Source organism: Silurus meridionalis, chromosome 7, assembly GCF_014805685.1.
Source record: "Silurus meridionalis isolate SWU-2019-XX chromosome 7, ASM1480568v1, whole genome shotgun sequence".
NCBI lineage: Eukaryota > Metazoa > Chordata > Actinopteri > Siluriformes > Siluridae > Silurus > Silurus meridionalis.
Genome location: NC_060890.1, coordinates 11,096,515 through 11,119,418, shown reverse-complemented (window position 1 = coordinate 11,119,418; position 22,904 = coordinate 11,096,515). Strand labels below are relative to the sequence as shown.

At 39.0% G+C, this 22,904-nt stretch overlaps 1 protein-coding gene across 2 annotated transcripts; it reads right to left on the bottom strand.

The window, feature by feature from the left end:
- Positions 1-453: 453 nt before the first annotated feature.
- Positions 454-22,283, bottom strand: rhbdf1b (rhomboid 5 homolog 1b (Drosophila)). Of its 2 annotated transcripts, XM_046854429.1 has the most exons (19): positions 21,676-22,283; positions 10,266-10,407; positions 9,571-9,710; positions 8,897-9,010; positions 6,305-6,521; positions 5,342-5,539; positions 4,691-4,813; positions 4,024-4,187; positions 3,498-3,749; positions 3,285-3,396; positions 3,129-3,203; positions 2,870-3,031; positions 2,451-2,551; positions 2,308-2,371; positions 2,074-2,168; positions 1,898-1,973; positions 1,591-1,691; positions 1,326-1,479; positions 454-1,226 (listed from the first exon to the last, which is right to left on the bottom strand). In XM_046854429.1, the coding sequence occupies exons 2-19, from the start codon at positions 10,377-10,379 to the stop codon at positions 807-809; spliced, it is 2,682 nt and encodes an 893-aa protein (XP_046710385.1). In that variant the 5' UTR covers positions 10,380-10,407; positions 21,676-22,283; the 3' UTR covers positions 454-806. The 2 variants fall into 2 exon arrangements, with proteins under 2 accessions (XP_046710385.1, XP_046710386.1); XM_046854430.1 differs by lacking the exon at positions 8,897-9,010 and having other exon boundaries at positions 21,676-22,270.
- Between the last annotated feature and the right edge of the window lie 621 nt (positions 22,284-22,904).

The following is a 22,904-nucleotide window of genomic DNA, read 5'->3' as shown; positions in this document are numbered from 1 at the left end:
CCTCTTAATTACCATTTCGGCTAAACTAACACAGGCTCCGTTGTGATGTGTTGTGCTACAGTAGTAAATGGGGAGTGGGGGTTGAAATTAACATAGCACACAATTGAGAGGAGCTTTTTATCGAAGGAGGTACGGGAGAGACGGTGAGCCGTGAAGATGGAACTCAATTAATGCACTGATGCATTCGCTGTAGACTGGAGCTCAACCTTCAGCCTGTGGCAGACAAAATGGCTAACCCAAAATGTAAACCTCCCCTGTATGCACACACACGGTACAAAGACTTGCTTCAGATCAGCACAATAACGAACACTCTGACAAACCCATGTAGATGGACAGTATAATCGGTAATTACACAAATGAACAGATATGAATTAAGCATTTTTAGAAAATTAAATTCTGAACGAGATGTTCTTCTTCTTGAACTGTAAATAAATATGACACACAGAGAACAAGTTTACTCTTAATGTACTGTGTATTACAAGGGAGCAGGTAGCTAAAACACTACCAAACATGCACTACTTAAGTAGCAGTGTACATATTATAGGTTCAAGTGGTCGAAGTTAATAGAACACAAATATGGCAGCAGTTGGTTTCTGTCAACAAGGCACTAGAGGCATTTAGATCACCTCTCCTCCCCAGGGAGGAATTCTTCTCTGAGCCTATAAAATGAATACCCTTCATTGAGTAAAAAGTAATGTAAAAAGTACAGATTAATACAGACTCTTACAGAGCAAACAATGTCTGTTAGAACTTTTCACAACTCTCCATATTAGTCCTTCTGGATTATCACACCTCTCTATAAACCCTCAGTGGAGGTGAGCGTTGAGGTCATATTTCTCACAAAATTTATCTGTCATTGGGATGCAGGTAAGCAACTCGCACCATTCACACTTGACAGGATACACATAGAAAAGCACCACAAAGCTGGAGAAGATTCCCAGAAAGAGTGCGAGCGAGACCAATATCTGGCAGCGCTTGCGACACATGTCCATTCGGCCGAAGCTGATATAAGGCAGGAATGCAAAGGAGAGGAAGAAGCCTGAGATGAAGCCACAAATGTGGGCGAAGTTATCAATCCAAGGCAGCAAACCAACGGCGAAAAGGAAGAGAACCACACACAGCAGCTTGATGAAGGCTCGCCATGGCCGTGCCAAGATCTGCCAGCTCTGGAACAGCTCAACGAACAGACAGGCGAGGATGCCGAACTGAGAGCCAGCTGGGCCAACCTGATAAAAATCAAGAAGATGTTAGATCATTGTGTCCTTAATCACATTACACAACTCAGCTTTCTACAGATGTTAAGGGGTTTATAAGAATGACCTCACCTCGGCTCTGTAAGGAAGAAATATGGCACTGGCCAGATTGCCTGTAATGCCACTGAGGATGTAGATGATGGATATTCGAAGCCACCCTGCTAGCTTTTCCAAATCCCTCAGGATGATCATTTGGAAGCACACAGACACCAAGCAGTGTAGAATCCTGAGCAAAAACAAAATAAAGTTTGCTCGAGCATGAGTTAAATTACAAATGAAAAGTTGATGAACTTGCAAAACAATGTGTTGTCATTTTTGTAAAAGACGTCCCACTTACCCAGCATGCAGGAAGAGAGACAGCCACAGACGATAGAACTGATCTGGGACCTCTGGGTTAAGAAAAGGCAGCAGGCCACACACATCATCCATGCAGTGCACCTAATGAAAAGCATTATTAAGGAAACTGAAAATACCTGTTAGATTAACCTCCACCTAGTGGTGGACTGACTATGATTCAATTTCACAAACAGATCAACACAACTGCAGCTCTGAACCCCCTCTGCTGGAGCTATATGTTTACAAAACAAGTACAACATTAGGTTGTTGCTTAAGGAATAGTTAGGAATAGAGATGTAGAAATGTACCTGGGAACAAAGTGTGGCCTCTTCATGAAAATAACCCTTCATAAAGTCACAGTACTCTCTGGATGTGATTTCGCACCTAAAAAAAACCACACTGATGTTATATTCAATAAAAAAATAATGACCATATATATCAGGTAATCATGATAAAAAACTGTCTACTCCTGTAGCTCCCCCACCTTCCTTTGGTTCCAATGCAGCATGGCCGACCTGTGATGACACAGTCTATGTGTGGCAGGTTTGTGTGGTTTCCACTGCTGTACCTGGTGCAGATCTAAAAGAATATAGGCAGCGTCTGTATTCAATACAATTCTGAACAATGCAAACAAAAAACAGTACAGCTAGCATGGCTATAAACTCGTAAAATGTACAAATCATTTCCAATAGTAGTAATAATTTCCAGTCATACTTACTGGCCACTTGGTGATGTCATCAGGCCACTCATGGGGTGAGACAGAGGCTGGCTCCAGACAAGTCCTGATGTCATTATATAAAGCTACCAGTCACATGCCTGAATCATGCTACTACTCAATTAATAAAGCTTGTAATGTATTACCTTGGGTCTTGGTGGCACACAGAGCCATACTCGCGTAATTTGCCATCTAGATATGGAACACTTGGGTGCTGAGGCCACTTTACCCAAAGAGCTAATGTACTCTAGGACAGAGAAAGTGAGAGATGTGTGTTATGATATCATTTCTGAAAGATACATTATTGGTAAACTATAACAAAACATTGTGAAATATTGTGGATTTTCTTTTCAAATTTCTTTTACCATCATGTGTTAAACAATACAAATAAAAAATATATACAATACAATTGAACTAAGGTAATAAATGGCATTTATATTACACTATTTAGATGCACTATATTGTATATTGTGAAAATGAAAAAAAAAAAAATAATTCTGTGCCATAATGGCCACCCTGAAAACATTAAGCAGAGACATAAACCACATTAAATAATGGCACTGACTGAACACTCTTTCTGAGAAGTCTGTACGCAGCCTGATTGGTCATTTCGGACGCAGCAGGCTGAGTTGCGCTCCTTCTCCCTTTTCTCCTGGATCAGGTCGTGCACCTGCTGGTCCTGGCGCATGCATGGTGAGAACTTTGCTCCCAAATGTATCAGCGCCACCTATCGGCCGAGATGTGATACTGTAGTTAACTATTTCATTCCCCATAATAGAGCAACAACTGGATCAGGTAAAGATAAGACAGTAAACGCAACCTACTGAGGTTGGTCCAACCCAGAAGTTCTCTTGCTGCACGTACTTGACGTTCTCATAAATGCCTTTAGTTCTTAAAACCTGGAACATCAAAGCATTGCATAAATTGTAAATGTAACTGTAGAAACTGTATATAATACATCAGAAGCAGATACGACTTACAGAATCAACAGTTTCGTGTTGGGAGAAGCCAATAGGTGCAATGCCATAAATGGAGACTGACAGGATAGTGATGAGCAAGTGGACAAATGTTATCCAATATGTGAAGAAAGGCCTACAGAACAAAATAAAAAATGTAATTATATTGGTTAGTATTTAAATACATATAAATGTAATAAACTATTTATTTATTTAAATATTAAAGGAGGAACCAGCCTGTGGTTGTTCATATCTTCTATCTGTCTCTTCACATAGCTGTCAATGCGCTTACGGTATGTACGGTTGGTCAGCCGTCCCACTATACCCAGGCCATAAGGGCGCTTCTCACGGGCAAAGAGCTTTGTGACAGGTACGGTGATGCGCTGACCCCGTCTCTGTCCACTGACACTCACAACTTCCTGCCGTAAGCGCACTTTAGGTTGGACAAGAGAGCCATCTCTCCCTTTCCTCCAGCCCCTCTCAAGTGGCCTACACAGAAAGACATAAGGAGATTATTCACTTGTGGTCCTTAATTGGAAAGCACTGTCAGTCTACAGTTTACGTCAGACTTATTTTTAAGTGTTTAGATTCTGTTTCTGTTGTATTTGGATTTTGTTTGAATCTGATGGCTAAAATAATCACTATGAGTACATTTTTCAATAAGAGCTGGCCTGTTAGGACAAGTGATGAGTATGTGTGTGTGGGTGTGTGTATGTGTGTGTGTGTGTGTGTGTGTGTGTGTATGGGGGAGATAGGGACTCACAGCATTAGGTGACTCCTTTCTAACTCAGGCTTCCCCAAGGCACTGCCTGTTAAATCTGTCTCACAGGGCACTTTGTTTGCATCATTCTCACGAATGGAGGCCTCTGAGGGAGACTCAAACACATCGTCTGCATATGTAGATAGTTCCTCATGTACCAGTCCATCCTACACACAAACAGCATTAGCACACAGCACACAACCTGCCATCAAGTTATTTCAGTGTTAGCATAACAAAAGAGAACATGTAATTTTTTTAGAACTTCAATAAAAAAAAATACTAATTAGCTTTTATATTATGCAGCACATCCAAAGAGTGCTCTTAGTTTTATCACTTTCAGTTAGTACCTTGCTCTGAAAAAAGTGACAACAATTTGGAAATGTCACAATCACACAATTCTAATCAAAAGAACATTTTTTATAGACTTTACTAACATTTTCCCTCAGTGGGCTATTATGTGATATTATTCACTATTAATGAATGTTAATTAAGTGACTACATTTAATATCAGATAATATCTTACATTTAGCAGAACTAATAAAAATTTTATTTGCGGCATGCTGTGCATTAAATGGCCAGTGGAGGGCAGTGTTGATCGACAGCTTAGACAGAGGAAGAACATTAGTAGCTCACCGTAGACCTTTGAAAAAATTACTGCTATCATTCTTACCCTTGTAAAAAAGGAGGTATCCAATTCATCTAGGAATTCCCCTGTGTCATCTTCCATAAAGCTGTTTACAGCAAAACTGCGTCTCTTTACTCGACGTGCTGCGCCATCCTTGGCGGAACGACCCTGAAAGCGCCACCATTATTATCCCCTCTTCCTTATAATCTTCACCAGCATCATCATAAACTACTTAAGAACTGTTGCTGCAGATGTGAGGTCGTATCCTTTCTACTGGCTATTAGCTACGCGATGAAAAGTAGTTCTCAAGCAGGGAAACCTTAAACTGTGAGCTAAATTCCAGTGCAGATTTAACATAATTCCATCAGACAATTATTAACAATGTTCAGGAATACGTTCCAAATCAAAGTACATTTAACATTAAAAAAGTATAACAATGTAAAAATCTATTATTCTTAGAATGTCAAAAAAAAATTCACAAATTTGAGAGCTCCACATGCAAATTTGTGGAATATATAAATATAGATATATAAATAGGGCACAAAACATTTTGTACATATTTTGCCATATCATAATTTACAGTCACTCAGTCCCAAAGCCCCACATTTCTACAAAATGACATCTCGAGTAGAGTTTCAGTTGATCTGTCTACCACTTGCTATATATCTGAGACACATGGTAAGATCTAGGTCTGACCTTCATTAGAGCTGCAGCTGCTCTGAAGCCCATTTTGGCCACAGACTCTCTCTTGCGTTTACGTGGCAACCGGTTGAAGCCAGAACGGGAGCTGGTAAGAGAGCACAGGGAGACAGCTCCAGGAGTTTGTGTCCCAATGAAACCATCCACATCGTCAATGTTACGAAAGGCTCGGCCTCGAGCCAATGGATCCACAATCTGCAGGGGAAGAGGACATCGGTTTCATGAAGCTACACATTTGTATATATTTCCTGTATTATGATAATATGCTTACCCAAAATATTTACATATAGAAGAGCTTATTTAGCTGTTTTTGTCTTTAAGTCATAGCTCATAAGCTTCATGTTAATATAAAATTTACACACTTATGTCCAAACATCTTCATTCATTTATCTTCAGTAACTGCTTCATCCTGACCATAGTCATGGGGAATCATATGCCTATTCCAGGAATACTGGGAGTGAAGCAGGTATACAATATGAATGCAACACCAGTCTATCTTAGAACCCCATAAACACACACACACACACACACACACACACACACACACACACACACACACACACACACACTCATTCCTAAGAGCTATTTAGTAGGTAGTAGTAGTAAGTAAAGTAAGTAAAACAATAAAACAACTCAGTATAGCTTATTATTCTATAAATATAATAATTAAATATAATTTATAAACAATGATACTTACAATATTTGAGCACATGGTAATGTATCAGAGCTGCTTATTTAGATGGCCCCTTCTAATATCAATGCAACTAGTACCAAAAAACTGTACAAATTACAATAATTTTAAATAAAAAATATTCATTTGTCACATAAATAACTATACAGAGTATTACACGCAGTGAAATGCTTTTCATGACCAGTCTATTGCATAAAATGGAATGAAAAAAGCGTTGTTTAAATAAATTGCAACAAATGAAATGTAGAAAATAAGGAGAAGAATCTAACCTTCTGCATGCCATGATGTGCATGTGGAGGGACATATAGAGGTGGCGGAGTCTCTGTGCTTGTAATGGAAATGTTGTCCTGACTGGGCAGGTCCATCTCGCGGAGCACCTGTGGCTTCAGCTTGCCGTAGCGCTGGTTGCAGTGGCGCAGGCTTTTCCTCTGCCATTTCAGAGTGGTGTCGATGTCCTTACTGACCCCAAACCAATCTGCTGTACCCCTGGATGGTGAGAACAACCCAAACGCATAAAGACTACAGCGGAATACTTAAAAAGTCTCTCGCTTCCTGTCATACGAATAATCAAAAGCGTCCGCTTGCATATAACATTCATCTGTTATGAAACAAACCATAACACTCTTCAAAAGTCAAGAACTCGCCTTTAATACATCAGAAACATCTTTCTGTGAGTTTCAAGTGAAATAATGTTTGTAAACGACGATCTATAAACAGAATTATAAACAGAACTGTAAACAGAAGTGTTGTTCCAAAAACTATACATGAATGAAGTTATTAACTTTATACTGATTAACCAGATTCTCAATAAGAATCCCAGTCTCTTTCTGTCTCTCTCTATCTCTGTTTTCCTTTCTCTCTCTCTCTCTCTCTCTCTCTCTCTGTTTATTGTGTGTGTAAACTGGGAAGTGTAGGAGGATGTTGGGAGTGTTTAGAGTAAAGGACACTTAGTGATAACAGGCTATGTGTCATTACAGAGCCCAGCTGGAAAGGCCTTTTAGTGCAGAGGGGAGGGGAGGGGAGGGGAGTTGAGTTCAATGTTGTCCTCCCCGCAAGGATATTTCATTCTTAAATTTAAAAATACACAGCCATTATGCATTAGATCTGGTACTGTTGCAAGGACACAGATGAAGAATATGGTTTACTACATATGGTTTAGAGCTGTGGAGTACTAACCCACATGCACCCCATTCTTCTTTCAAAAAAATGCCTGAAGAGAGATCTGTCCAGGATTCAATTATGCAGGCATGCGATTCATTCAAAAATAGAAATGAACAGGGTCAGTGCTAATGAAGTCAAACGAAAATGAAGTCAAAGTAACAGAAATGGTTTTGGTGCTTGAATCAAATCATTCAGCAAATAAAAGAGCTACATTTATTAAATTGAAATCTATTAGAGTACAGTTGCGTCAAGTGTTCAGGGTAATAGCCCTGTTAGACAAGCTTTCTGTGTCAGCTAGGTGGAGCCCATGTGCAAGAGGAATTAAATGCAAAGAAGAAAAAAGGAATTAATAAGGCAAGAATGTACATCGAAAACAGTAAGTAATCAGTTCAGCGAGCAGTAAAATAAAATAGCTTGGAGCTTCTGCTTCCTATCTGTTTTTATTTGCAGATGCAAGTCATGTCATGCCTAAGGTCATAACAAACACATAATGACCAGGCAGAGGCTGTTGTCGATTCAAGGACACCACAAGGACTGTCACAAAATTGCACAGCTCTGGCAGAGTGACAGACCTTGTGTAGTGTTCTTGAAAGTTGAGTGCTCTCTCAAGAGTCGATCCAACTGATTGGACAGTTAACTACTACCTCTCTGCTTAGCCTTGTGTAAACACTCTCTGAAATACCAGCTTATTTTTTATAATAGACAGGTGGGACATACCTCTGCCTAAGACAAAAAACCCTCTAAAATGCTACTGTGTGTGTGTGTGTGTGTGTGTGTGTGTGTGTGTGTGTGTGTATGTATAAAGTAACTCAGACACAGTGATCATTTTCAGTACAAATCAGAGTGAACAGTATGCTTTAAAGGTTTACACTGATATGATGAATCAGATCATCCATCAGCATTCAAACAGCTTTAGTTATCCTAGAGTAATTTCCCAGAGATGTGCATGTAGCATAGTAAGTAGATGGAAATCTCATCCAGGTTATCCTTCCCTTTTTGTGTCTTTGAAGGTAGGCAGACCACATGCTTTGGGACCAGTAGATAATTAATCTACAATCCTGTCAAAGCCCACTGAAGCAGAGGCAAACTATGAGGACATCTGTTTTTTTTGTGTCTGTTCCCAAGTCATCTAGATCAGGAGTTAAAAAACAAGTTCCAGGTTAAAAAAGTTTCACTGACCCTCTGATTTGTATCATAATCATGATCCACCGATTTAAATATTGGGCATATAAGCAAATATGCAATTATGCCTTAGATTAGGTGTTTTAAATACAATAACGCTAATATTAGCTATAAAATTAGTAAGTAGTAACCTGCAGTACTGTAATGACAAAAAAATCACACACTTCAACTTTAACTTTATAGATCACAGACACCATTTTGCGATATACACAAGCTGTAAGAAACAGAAAGAGAAGACATAACTCTGTGAAGCTTTCTGGATTCTCACAGCTGTATTCTGTGCTGTTTAATATTTACATGCCACATGGTTCTCACAAAGATTAATACATTTTCCATGAAGCATACCAAATGGCAGAGCTAAAAATACAACCCCGTGAACACATGGGGATCTGGTTTATATCTTTGAATGTGCTGTCTGTGACTGAGATATGATGGACATGAATGGGGTAACTGGTTATTAGTGGTAAATGGAAGGTGTGTTACCCTCCTCCTGCAGGTCACTTAAAGCGCTACAGTACCTGAGGACAATATGGGGTAGCGACTGGCGCCTGGGGGCCTCCAGCCGAGAGAAGCATTGGCCATTAACCAACACTGTGCTCATCTGCTCAAAGTGTACCCTCTTCTCTGTAGGGCTGAAAACATGACCCAGCAGGAGAATGAAAGATTAGAAACAGAAAAAGAGGGAAAAAAGAGGAAAAGGTTAGAGGTTACAGTTTTAGGAAGGAATTAGAAATCAAAGTCTAAAAGATTAGGTGAAGTCAGCAGAGTGAAAACATTTTCAGGTCAGGATAGTTCAGCATTCAGCAGAAATGTCTACAGCAAAAAAAATAAATAAAAGAAAATAAAAGAATTAAAGAGAGTAAATGATATAGCAGATGGGGATTAATGTGTAATCCAGTGGCAATCATAATAATGCAATTTGCAGTAGTAATTGCTCAGCGAAATGGGACTGGGAAATGTTTTTTTTAATAAAAAACAACTTTAACTTGTGTTGTGCTTGCAAACATGTTTGTTCTTGCAAACATGATTGTTCTCGAATGCAGGCTTAACTAAATGATTTTATAAACGTTATATCTGCGGGAAACACAAGCACAGAGTGTGCAGTATATGTCCCGACATGCCTCTTCTATGATTATTCATACCTGTGTGTGGGGGGATGTGCAAATGTATGTATGTATGTATATGCCCATACCTCTTGATAGTCTGTGAAAGGGAGGGTTTGCGCAGCACCGAGGGTCTCCGAGAGTAGGGGTCCACTATTGGGTATCTGAGCTGAATATTCTCTGTGGGCACGCTGGCACTCCGAAGGTACAGACTGTTACGTGCCCATGGCTGTAAGAGGGAACAAATCACATGTCCTACGCAAATTGCAATACACTAAATACATTAATTATTTAAATGTTTGAAAGAATTAAGCATATAGTATGTGTGTGACTGCTACTGGATTCTGTAAATGTGTTAATCTCAACTGGAAGTTTGTTTAATTAACATAGTAACAAGATTCAAGCAGGCAAAAGTCCTATTTTCTACAGGGAATTTAATTCCCCCTTAATATAGCTGAAAAAAATTGTCCTGAACTTTTAAAAAATGCAGAATTTAAAAACAGAGAAAAGATTTGTTCTAAATCACACTAAGCAGCAGCATTTAACTAATTGCTAACAATTAGCTGCCTTATATTTCTGTGAAAGGTACAAGGTTCCATAATGCAATGTAATCAATGTACTCTGTAAGTGTGTGTGTGTGTGTGTGTGTGTGTGTGTGTAGAGAGAGAGAGAGAGAGAGAGAGAGAGAGAGAGAGAGAGAGAGAGAGAGAATGCGAATTACAACAGTAAACTACAGAGAAACTGCTTTGAATCTAAAAAAACCTTTATTTTCTGTTTTTAGTACCTGTATAAAGTTGATCGGCTCCTCCGTGGAGCCCTGTGTGCTGGGGACATCCAAATAATGCCATGGTGGCTTCTTCCGTTGCTGACTGCTGCTCTCCTCATCAGCTTCAGCCATGCTCAACTCACCTCCCCTCGTTTGCCAGCTGGAGATAGAGAGCAACAAATAAACAAAATAATCGACAACACACAACATTTACCGTACACACAAAAATAGATGACCAACACACATAGCACAACAGTGATTTATGTAAGACACTAATCACTATTTCCATCTGGTAGTAGGATGACAGCTTGTCCTTACAGCACATACAATTGTGGTTTTTCTTCTCATCCTAATGACTAAAACATCTTTGCTTGAGTGATTTACTGTTAAACTCATTTGCACCTCACTGACTAAGAGCAAATTTGTGCAAAAGGTTTGGACAATTGAATACTGCCACAAATGCATGCAGTATTTCTAACACATTGACGAACACAAGTTTCAGTGTTCCTAAAACCTATGCATCTCTCTTAACCTCCACAAGAGGGTACTGATATATCTTTATTCTTCCATATAAATACATTACAAATCACCAGGTTTCCTGTTGCATGGACATAAGCTCCCAAGATATTTTCAGCAATGTCAAATGTATGCTTAATTAATATATGGGAAATAACTGTAAATATTCTGCTTCTTACAGAGTCACAACTGATTTGCATTAAATAATAACAAAAGGGAACCTATTAGTTTTGGGCCCCTGATAGATTAATGCAATGGTTCACACTATTTTTGTACTTGGAGTCATTTTACCTAATAACTAATAAAAAATGTATGCATTGTATGAATGCTAAATTTTCATTATTTTGACAAAACCCACTGACATGTCAACATACCGTAGCACAACGGACCCTGATAACATTCATCGAACATCATAATTAACAAAAGAGCATTTCATAAAATGCCAGACACACTATGTAATGGCCACACAGTCTCTCCTCTCCTGCTCAATAGACCAGAAATTGTATTTGTATGTACAGTGATGAAAGACACACTCAAAAACAGTCACTTTCATACAAAGCATGATAAATGGGCAGATGGAGATTTTTCCTCTCAGCAGACATGGTTATTAACATACAGATCAAGGGTGTTCTAGAAAATGGGTCTTCCAGTCTTTCCCGGAGCTGTTCAGAGGAGGTCAACCCTTTATTCAATAAGAATTTAATATAATAGTGCTATCTATCATCATACAGAATCATACAGATGTGCATTGTCCAAATCAGAGACCCCCTTTTAAAATGTAAATGAATAGTCTAGATATAAAATGGAAAGGAAAACGGGAAATTTGTACTATTGTTACTGGAACTATTGTCTTGATTTGAAAAACTTGGTCTGAGAACCAAAAGTCTAAGTGACTCAGCCAAAGCCAACAAGCTATGTGCTATTCAACACCAACTGGTTTACCAGCCAGTGTTCCTGTCCACCACAAGCTATTTCAAGGGTTTTGGATAATCAACCATGGCACCAGCCACATGCAAGGATAGGACAGCAATAGATGTCCTCTTACCAGCTCTGGTTTGATGTAAATGTTTATTTTTCAGGACATATTTTCAAATGAAATAAGAAACCAAGCTATTTTTTAAGACAAAAACAAATCTTGAAATAGCATCCCTTGGCAACAATCTCTCCACATCCTACTGCAAACCACATTTCCCCACAAAGAGACATGGTGCCTTTGAATGACCTTTTCTTGATAGTAGATATAAATAACAAACAGTATACACTTTCAAAGTGCACTTTTCTTTTGTAAAGCAAAACAATATATAAAAAAACTGAGCAGTTTTGCCTGTGCACTTGCTGGTGGATCTCTGAATCCCAGCACACAGAATATTCTGTCTGTGCACATGATTAACTGCCACTGTACAGGCTTTATATGTAGGCACACAATTATGAACACAGAAATCTACTCAGACGGTATTTGATATATTTTCTAATCAGGTCCATTACCACAATTCATCTCCTTACACTTTCGACATGTGGCTCAAATTAAGACATGACAGTGATTCAATTTAATAAACATTAAATAGATTATTTAGATCTATCAAAATAGACAAAATAGAAACAGGATTAAAAAGGAGTGGCATTTAAAAATTTGTAAATAAATAAAACTAAAAAGCAAACAACCCCTCAAATAATACATATAACACAGTGATGCAAAATACATATCATTTTATATGTTAAAATTCTTTTCTAATAAATAAACTTCCTCATTTGAAGACTTGGCATCAACTCATATTACTTCACCCTCATACTCATAAATATTTATATTTATGAATATGGAACAATTATACAACTGTAATAATATTCCACCACTTAATTCTCAGTCATAAAGTACAGCCACATGCTGACCAAAATGTTTATACAGCATTCAGAAGTTTTTTTCACAAGCAGACCAAAACTTCCTCTCACATTTAACACCACACTGTTGTGCTGCTCCTAAAACCTCATTCCTGAAAATTCTGGAAAGGTCTGTATATGGTCAAAGGTTAATCATATCTTGGACCCCAGCTCCCTTTGAAGCATCTGTATATGCACTAGTGTATACCCCTAATAATCCCTCCGCCATAACATCAGCTTGCCTTCTGTCATGATGTGTGACCTTCCTTCCTGATGGAGGAGCTTTGTACTGTGTTGTAATGCAGGCCAATGTTTTTACTAAGGCCAGATGTTGTGGTGAGATGTTGGGTCTGTGTGTTTAAATGGGAATTTAGGGAGTGTGGGAACAGATGTCTGTAGTTTCTGGACAGTGATAGATGAGCTCAGTTGGCACTTTCTTCCTGTGGGCAGAGTGTACCTCTGCATGTGCTCCTCTTCATCATCAATCTGAATTGATACATAAAAAAATATATTGTATTTATCCCACTAATTGACCTGTGTTTATGTGACTTCAATATGTTTAGTTTCACGATCTTCTGGATTTTTCTTGCATAGACTTTAGAGTTTACACTGAATTGTACAAAAGAAATTAGTGACCTGCAGTGCTGTGGGAAGAAGGTAAGAGGTCACTGCAGCATGGTCACAGTGGTTTGAGTTGATAGGAAGTCTACAGTAACTCAAATGACCAGAACCACAAGAAGCAAAAAGGCATCTCAGAATGTACAACACACTAAATCTTTTGGTGAATGGGCTACAATGGCAGAAGAACACATTGGGTTCCACTCCTGTCATCCAAGAAAAGGAATCCGAGGTTACATTTGGCACCAGCTCGCCTTTTACTAGTCAGCAGAAAATTAAATAAAACTTGCAAGGATCAGATATAAAAAAACATCACTTTGCCATTTCTATTTAGTCCTCTGCTTTCCAGTTGACTTTGGTAAGTTAGTGCTCAGCCTAAAACTGGAATAATCGTGAGCAATCATAATCAAAAGTAATGTCCACATTTAACTTATCAACATTCTGGCAAAAGGATACATTGGAAAAAAAACACATACCAAAAATTAATAATGTTTTGTGTGAAACTTTCTGCACCAGTGTATTTTAACTAAGATATTGTCTACCGCTACACTTTTAAGATGTAATAAACTAGAATGTGACAGTTCCTGAAGAAAATGTTAGTGTTGCTTGATGGTGCAAAACTAGACACCGGTTGTACGTTGTTTTAGTGTGAGACGCGAACATGCTTCGGGAGACGAGCGTTTCGATACCTCGCATGCTTTTATTGCCCTCGTATTTTTGGTGGGCGGGGCTAGTGGCCGCAAGTGACGTCATTACATGACCCAAGCTTCGACTTTGGTAAGCTAATAAGTTTGTGGGGTGGGCGTGGCATATGACGTCACGTGACGTCATTGATCCAGCTGTGGTTCAACTCCCCCCACTGTGCAAAGTGTTTTGACATATCATACGCCTATTTCTGAGCACCTCACATGTCCGCCTTAGTCCATTTTTTGTCACCACTTTGTGGTCATCACTTTGTTTATACATCACACATCACTGCCCCCTTTCCCCCTGAGTGTGGGATAAGAACATGTCCCATTATGCAATTCCAAATGCAGGACGAACAGTGTAGTGTCAGATTGCCCATTCATTTTTTAATGGGGCCAGAATGTTGCAAAATTCCGAGCGGGTCCAGGGTTCGAGTGGCATTTGATCGCGACCCTCTTCATACACCCTACAAGTGGATATGCCATATGTGCATGTTGTACGCTTGATGGCTGAGCTGTGACACACAAAATTTCTGCCTCATTCATTTTCAATTGGAGAAATAATTGCCCTTAATGGACATGTGATCAAACACAGCTAGAGCAAATCCTTAAAAAAGAGCACACCTGAAAAATTTGTCAAGAAGAATTTGCAAGATTGTACATTTTCAAGCACCACTAACTATTGCTGTGAATAGACAATCTGTATATCATCTCTTTTTCTAAATATTGTAGATTAATTAGATATCTTATGATTGGATTCTGCACTTTTACTGATAGTGCTTAGCATGCCCGTTATTTAGAACTTCGTTCATAAAATAACATGATGCTACAATGTTCTTCGCATTGCTGCTCACCATTGCGCTATTACAAAAGTAAAGTCCTTGCATTAATTCTGACAATCACCATTTAGAAATGATCACCACAAAAGGAGTAAAAATTTAAATATTACATTGACCAACTACTGATACTTACAATAACATATTTGGCTGTATGTTAAGCTTCTTGTAAGAAAAGGAAAACTTCCATCAAATAAAGTGGGTCCTGAAATTGATTTTCATCTGCTTGTTAGTCTGGGCACACAGCCTGGCAGAGTGCTGTACATTCATGCTAGGAACTGCCTCACATACTTCAACAAAGTTTTAAACAAATTTCATTCCTTTTTTTCCAGTCTGTTTACAATGGGACTGAGCAGATTGGTCCATTTGGCTCTTGTTGAGCTGCTCGATTCAGATGGCCTGCTGATAGCAATCGTTTATCACACCAGTTATGTTTGACAGCATGAGACATGAGCACACTGACATAATACTGTAATGCCAGAGATGATATTGAATTATGGCAGTACAGACCCCGATAATCACCTGATCAGGTGCAATATGTTTCTGCTTAAACGTCTGTGAGGAGATGAACTGTATTAACAGAACTATACAGTAACACAAGAAGAGTGAAAAATAAATCAATACTGCTAGACCCAGAGGCATTGAGGTGTCATGGCTAACCTCCAGGTCCATCTCCTCACTTGCTGACAAGTGTCCCATTGTTTGACTGGAAAGCAGCCACTTCGCAGTTGGAGGAAGCTGTGAGGAGTGTTTGAATCGTATGCCTAAACAACATGTGATCTCCATTTAAATACTTTCCAGCACAATGGCTGCCTGAAGCACTCAGCGTTAAAGAGGACACACTGTGTGGGCTATCTGTACTTGATTGTGGGATATTAGCCACCCAGCACTGTTCACTGTTAAAAATGTCAGCTGGCTGGATTGGGTACTTTCATCAGCCTGAAATGAAACCTTAGCTGCACACATCTAGAGTAAAGAAATGTGCTGTAAAAAGGAGTGTGGAAAACTCATATGAGATTTTCAGGGATATAGTTTTCAAAGCAAGAAGACAAAATAAGGTGAATATACTGTAGTTCTCTTCCAATGAACTTCAAAAAGCAAACAGATCAGAATAATAAACTAATAACTGCATGCTAAAGCTGGTAACACTGGTACTATTAGTCAGTAATGTATCAGTTAATAATTCACAGCCAACACCAACACATTTAAATAATAATAATAAAAAAAAAACTTGTTTAACCGAATCTAAATGGCACATTAAAATAAATGGAAGGTATGTGAGTGTAGATCTGAATTAGTATGGCATGTTAGCATTGGAGGAACAGTCAGGAATTACCCACAGCTGGAGGACCTTAAAAGAATGTGAAACCCTTAAACCAGTGTCTAATTCTGGGTAAGCAATGAATGCAAGTCACTTGAGCAGAGCAGCATACTGCAACTCATTTCATGCTAAATATCTTATCTCATTTATAATCTTATGTATAAAAAACAAAGCTAAACAGCTCTTGCATTGCCAAAGTGAAATGAATTGCTGGTCAAATGCCCTATTAATATCTATAAACACACATAGCTTCCAGTTCATTTCATTGACTAAATGTCACAAGCAGGCAAATAAAACCAAAATGCACTGTCAATCAATTTTATTCATAGATTTTCAGTTTGATCAACATTCAGTTGATCATCTAATCATCCATCTTTAGCAGCTATTCAACCTGGTCAGACACCCAGTGACACCAAAGGAAACCACAGGGAACCAACACACACTCACAAACACACACGCATGCACTCAGCTGTCAGCTTATCTTTTACAACACATCAAAATCCCAGCCGCTCTTAATGTACAGTGGTTGGGAATTAATATTCTTGGTCACAGATGATTTACACTAAATGTCATGGTACATTTAGCAGAGGAAGCAGGTTGACATAAGAAGAGAACAGTCAGCTCTTCCGTCTTTCGGACTGCAGATGGGCTAAGTCTGGGTCTGTGTAGCTATTCAAGTTCTGTGGAGTGTTTCACGTTATTGTCTGGGAAAGAGCCCCTTCCACAATGAAGCTCTTTATGAAGCATCTTCAAGCTGTGAAACTGACTTCCTCTGCTGGCTCACACTGTATAAAATTACATTTTTAATTGAGCACAGATGCAGCGCTAATGAAAGAGGGAAATTAAAACGAATATTCCACAAGAGTATGCTAATTAAGGAGGTAAGTCCTAATGTTTCATACGTAAATAAGATGGCCAGAAAATCCCCTTTGTCCCCTGTTCAAATGCGAATAAAAAATGTCTGCACATTCAAAATTATCTTTCAAAATATAAGGGATATGATTGCCCTTTGAAGGAGGTATATGTAAGATAATGAAAAAGGTTAATAAATTCACCTGAAGCAAAGGTTGGGCTTTACCAGCAAACACGCCTCTTTGTTTACTGTGTTTTTTATAGAAACTACCAATCAGTAGGCAAAGCAGCAATAAAATAAGAAAAGAATGTGCACAACTTTTTGTTCACTCAGCTTTTATATCAGCTCTTATGTCCCCTGATGTCAGAACTGCTAACTCACTGCAACCTTTTGAAATATCAACCTGTCAAATAACACCAGCACAGCTGTATCCACAGGACGTTGTTTCAGATAAAGCTGTGAATCAGCTTTAAAAGGATTTTAAGAGATTGTGATGAGGGTCTGAGGAGCTGCCTGGAGAAATGATATTTATAATAACAGAAAAACAAGTGATGATATGGGCCTAAGGATGTTCTTATTCTAATATATATATATATATATATATATATATATATATATATATATATATATATATATATATATATATATATATACATATATATATATATACACACACACACAATGTAAACTGATGATCAAGAAATATCTTGCAGCTTTACTAAATATGCAATCGACATAAAAAATAACATACACAATACAAGTTGTGATGTTTTGCTTTCCACACATAGGAACGTGCTTTTTATGTGGTTGTCTGTCACATGGTGCTCCAGGTCAGAAACATGGCATGGCAGAGGTAATCAAATAATCAAGAGCTAATCAAGATACAGCAATAATAAAATTCTTCTCCTGGTGGATTTGATGCTCCACATGATGTCTGTTTATGTGTCTATGTGGTGTATGTGTGCATTAACGTGTTTCTTTTCCCATGGGACTGAAAAAGGAGAGCGGCTTCACGAAAGAAGCTCTCCAAATAATAAGCATTTGATTTACACCACTGTTAGAAGCATGTCAAGACTTGATTCTCCCTCTTCTCACTCTGGAGCTGAAGGAGACAAAGCTGGCATACAGCACAGGACAATCTCATTCACCACAGCCCCTGCAAAATCAGCATTACAGAAGCTGACATCCAGTAGTTGAGATTATGTGTGGGTGTGAAAATGTGTTAAAAAGTGAGTAGGGGTAAAAAAATTAAATGAGGTTAACTGACATTTGAAAAGAGCAAACATAGAGACAAAGAGCATAAATATAAATGTGGCATTGAGTGAACCAGACTTGCTGCAGAGATCTTACATGTTCATTTTTATTTCATCAAATCAAATGTCCTTTTCAATCCACCATTCTGTCATATTTACGTATTATGGATTTTCCCACTAGTGTTAATAACTCTACTCTTCGTCCATGATACAATGGTAAATGGTAAAAACTTGTTTAACATTTTTTTGTATAGCCTTTTATTGCATATATGTTAAGCAAGCCTTTATTTTGTTAAAAGCTTTCAAAAACAGTCACACATCCTGCCATGTAAGATAATGAAAGAGACTGCTTGAAAAAGCAATGCCATGGAAACACAGTTGCAGAGCTACCTATTGAGTGACTACGTGGCCTGGCATAAACCATAAGCACAGACTACACCCACATGAAGGAGTGAGCAATCACAAAACAGTCTACTCTCTTCTCTTTTCAGGAGCTTTCTTAATGCATTCATTACAATGCCTACTGATTTGTACAATTTGCACCTACAGCTATCCAATGTGTGGGATGGGTCTGAACTAGTCTGCATAGCTTGAAGTCCTGCAAGAAAGCTTTTTGACTGATGTACTTCTCCAACATACAGTGATTTGTGAATATGTTCCATATTTTACTACTGTACTTGCCACCATGACACGAGTGAAAGTGAAAGTTTATAGGACTGTGGTGAGACCTGCGATGTTGAATGGTTTAGAGACAGTGGCATTGAGTAAAAGACAGGAGGTAAAGCTGGAGGTAGCAGAGCTGAAGATGTTGAGGTTTTCGTTGGGAGTGACGAGGATGGACAGGATTAGAAACGAGGTTATTAGAGGGACATTTTGGAGACAAGGTGAGGGAGGCGAGATTGAGATGGTTTGGACATGTACAGAGGAGGGACATGGGGTATATCAGTAGGAGAATGCTGAGGATGGAGCCACCAGAAAGGAGGAAAAGAGGAAGACCAAGGAGGAGGTTTATGGATGTGGTGAGGGAAGACATGCAGGTAGTTGGATTGAAAGAGGCAGATGTAGAGGACAGGGGGTTATGGAGACGGATGATCTGCTGTGGCGACCCCTAATGGGAGCAGCCGAAAGAAGAAGAAGAAGACTTGGCACCGTGACATACATTTACAGTAGTAATTCTGACCCTAAGTCAATATATAACCATGAATACTGATCCACAATGTGGATAAAAAAGAGACCTGACTATGCAAATGCTATGATTTTATTCAGAACATTACCAGAATAAAAAAGGAAGATGCAGCAGTAGCAGTAACCCAATATTTTTTGTGACCACAAATAGAGGCAGTGTTGTGAGAATGGTAGAAGAGACAGCCAGACCCTAAAAAATGTCATAATAAACCACTCATTTCCATAAAACTCTTGCTATTTTATCAGTAACATTATATTTAGTCAAACTAAATAAGATTAGACCATATACTAGGTAGACCATGTACATGATAAATCTGTGTATGTATCACTAATACCAAAATGCACATAAAGTTAATAAGGTAAAGCATATTTAAGGTCAGATATTCTAGATGTGCAGTATATTTCAGCATAGAAAGAAATGCAGTATTAAAAAATCCCCACAATCCCCACATGAGGCATGTGTTTTAAAAGCCTGAATCTGGCATAATATTACATACAGCTGCATGAAATCTAACATCCAGTAAAAATTCATCCTATTTGGACATAATATTAGTCTGGGAGACGTGAAACAACGACTGCTCTCATGGGAGCAAGATAAAATCAGACAACATAGTAATTAACTTTCGAATTCTTGACCAGGTGCTTTGCATTAAAGCAGAGTGAACGTATGCAGCTTTAAGAATGCGTTTGTTTTGTTAGAAGCTGCATTCTAATCTGCCCTCTACACATCTGCCCACAAGATGTTATTTTCACGTGGGTAGCATTTTTTAAACATATTCCAAGTAGAATTTTCCAATAGACTTTAATCCCTTTCCGCACGCACCCAAAAGAAACATTCCACCTGTCCCTACCTCTCTGACTTAAATCGTCTCTGGAAACCTCTTCAAGTTATCTGGCCAGTGCCATCACTCACAAAGGCAAAATGTACAGCTCTGAATCAGGTTTATGTGTTATTCTATATAATCTTCTATGCACTGTTTCTATGGCAATGAAGCTCAGTGCTGTCTGACACTGAAAATATAACCGCAGATGAAAAAATTTATTAACCTAATGGACCAAAACGTAAATGTATATTATACAAAAACCTGTAAGTGTGCAGTGTTTAAAAACCTTAATGCTACTGCACCAAAAGCATTTATACCAGGATGACATTAATGACCACATCAGTGTCACTTCTAGGCAGAAAATAAGACACCCCTAATAATCTATGCTACCTTCCCAAAACATATTTACAGCCCATCAATGGGAGTTTCTGTCTTGATGATGCAACAACCATCTGTGTCTAGGAATCAAGAGAGCAAAATTGGCTGTGCTTTCTGCGTGGTAGAGATGGCACACTTTCTGTCCACTGTCAATCACAGCTACACTAGTGCTCACTGGTGCACACGATTGTGAGTTTATACATGCAGATTAAAGCAGATAGTGTTTGTCCTCCAAGTGTGTACCACACAGCTTAAGCAGCAGTTTGGAAATGTAAGGTTGGCTGGTTTCTCAGAGGAAGCACATGCTGGCTTTCACCCTCCCTGCTTGGTAGTTGTTGAAAGATTTGCAGGGGTGGATGGTGAGTGGAAATTGTCAGGTGAACAGATTGAGGAGAAAAACAGGGCGTGTGAAGGAAGCCCTTATAAAACACCAAAACACTAGTTACCAAAAAGTTAGCAAAAACAGACAGGAAATATTATGTATTTAACATGAAATAAATGTAACTACACACTATGAGTATTATAATAAAAATCTAATCAAATTCAAATCATGCCTCATTGATTATAATAGGGCCTATTAACCAATAACATTTGCATTATTACTGATCTGTTACTTTAGCACTTTTACAGGACAGGGTGGATTTTTGTGTGTCCACTGTACACAAGGTGTACACAAGGGTGGTTTCTTCTACACTACTTCTATACCCTCAGTAGTGATGTTCTACCTAGATGCATGCAGTATATCTTGGGTGTACCTATTCAGCTGCATGCCACAATCCATGAATATGTTCATGGTTCCAAACCATCAGAATAACAGCAGTATCTCATACGTTGCTGATTAGTGAAAGCAACTTGACTGGCTTTGGGCGTATGAATAAATTCAGCAGGCGGATTGCAGGGAAAGTGTCTCTCATCAGCAGCACGCAGATGTTGGGCGACGTCTGCTGGTCCCAAGTCGTATTAAAGACTGCATCAAATGTAACATTAAATCTATCATCTGAAACATACTCCTACGATGCGACGTTTTGGTACGATGTGTGGCATGTGTCATGTGAGTGTTTTGTAAAGTGATGCATTACTTACTTTCTCTGACTTTTCCGCTCTCGGGTCTTCTCATTCACCGGGGTGGAAGGCTGCAGTGAAATCAACGCCTGTAGAGCTGCACGCTTCGCAGATCTGCTATCTATCTTCAGAACAAACTGTATCACGGACGCGTTTTGGAAACAAAAGCGGTGTTAGAATGTCCCCGTGTCCACAGAGCTCCACATACTGGACGTGATTCACTCTGAGTAACCCGCTCCACAAACACCGGTGTAGGCGGAGCCACATCAAACGTCCCCACGTCACAACTCACACGCGCCTTCCGCGAGCGCAAACACGCGACCGCAAAACTCTTCTGGAAGTAAACAACTCAGAAGGAGCTCACCGCCCAGCGGAGATGCGGACAATCGACTATAGCAAATGGGCCATGTACACCAGAGGAACTTAGCAGACGTTCTGGAGCAAAAGCTTGCACTGATTTCTTGCTCAACACCTCTGCTGCAACTGGAAAGAAACAGGAAATACATCATACCTCTAGGATCATAGTTGACCATCCCTTTATACTGTTAGAATAGACTTCTGAAGACACGCCTCATGCAGCTCATCAGCTAATGAGCAGGTCCTTCACCTGAGGCACTTCCTGGCCAGATAACTTCATGACATACAAGAAACTCAGCAAAGATGGAGAAAACTGACAATCACTGCATTATGGACATTTCTATTTGCTAAAGCAATTAGTTTTAAGTTAACTGTTAAAACAATTGTCATTCCCAATATCCTGTTAAGCATAAATATTCTTAAGCAGAGTTCATACTGAACTGCTATCCCATCTAAAGTGTATTTAAACTTTGCCTTTGTGCTCATGAAATAGGATCAAGATCCACTCAGACCCAGAATGAACAATCAAACAGACAAACGACCAAAGGACTGAAGAAACTAATTAATTGTCTGTTATCTATACTATATATATACACCAGTTAATATATATATATATAGTACAGACCAAAAGTTTGGACACACCTTCTCATTCAAAGAGTTTTCTTTATTTTCATGACTATGAAAATTGTAGAGTCACACTGAAGGCATCAAGGGCTATTTGACCAAGGAGGAGAGTGATGGGGTGCTGCGCAGATGACCTGGCCTCCACAGTCACCGGACCTAAACCCAATCGAGATGGTTTAGGGGTGAGCTGGAACGCAGAGTGAAGGCAAAAGGCCAACAAGTGCCAAGCATCTCTCGGGGAACTCCTTCAAGACTGTTGGAAGACCATT

Bases quoted from the DNA above. Each gene is read 5' to 3' on its own strand.
- rhbdf1b (XM_046854429.1), bottom strand. From the start codon at position 10,379: ATGGCTGAAGCTGATGAGGAGAGCAGCAGTCAGCAACGGAAGAAGCCA. The intron at 4,188-4,690 runs GTAAGAATGATA...GTTTGTGTGTAG, and splicing joins ATACCTCCTTTTTTACAAGG to GATGGACTGGTACATGAGGA. The intron at 1,692-1,897 runs GTACATTTCTAC...GCTTTTCATTAG, and splicing joins AGGCCACACTTTGTTCCCAG to GTGCACTGCATGGATGATGT.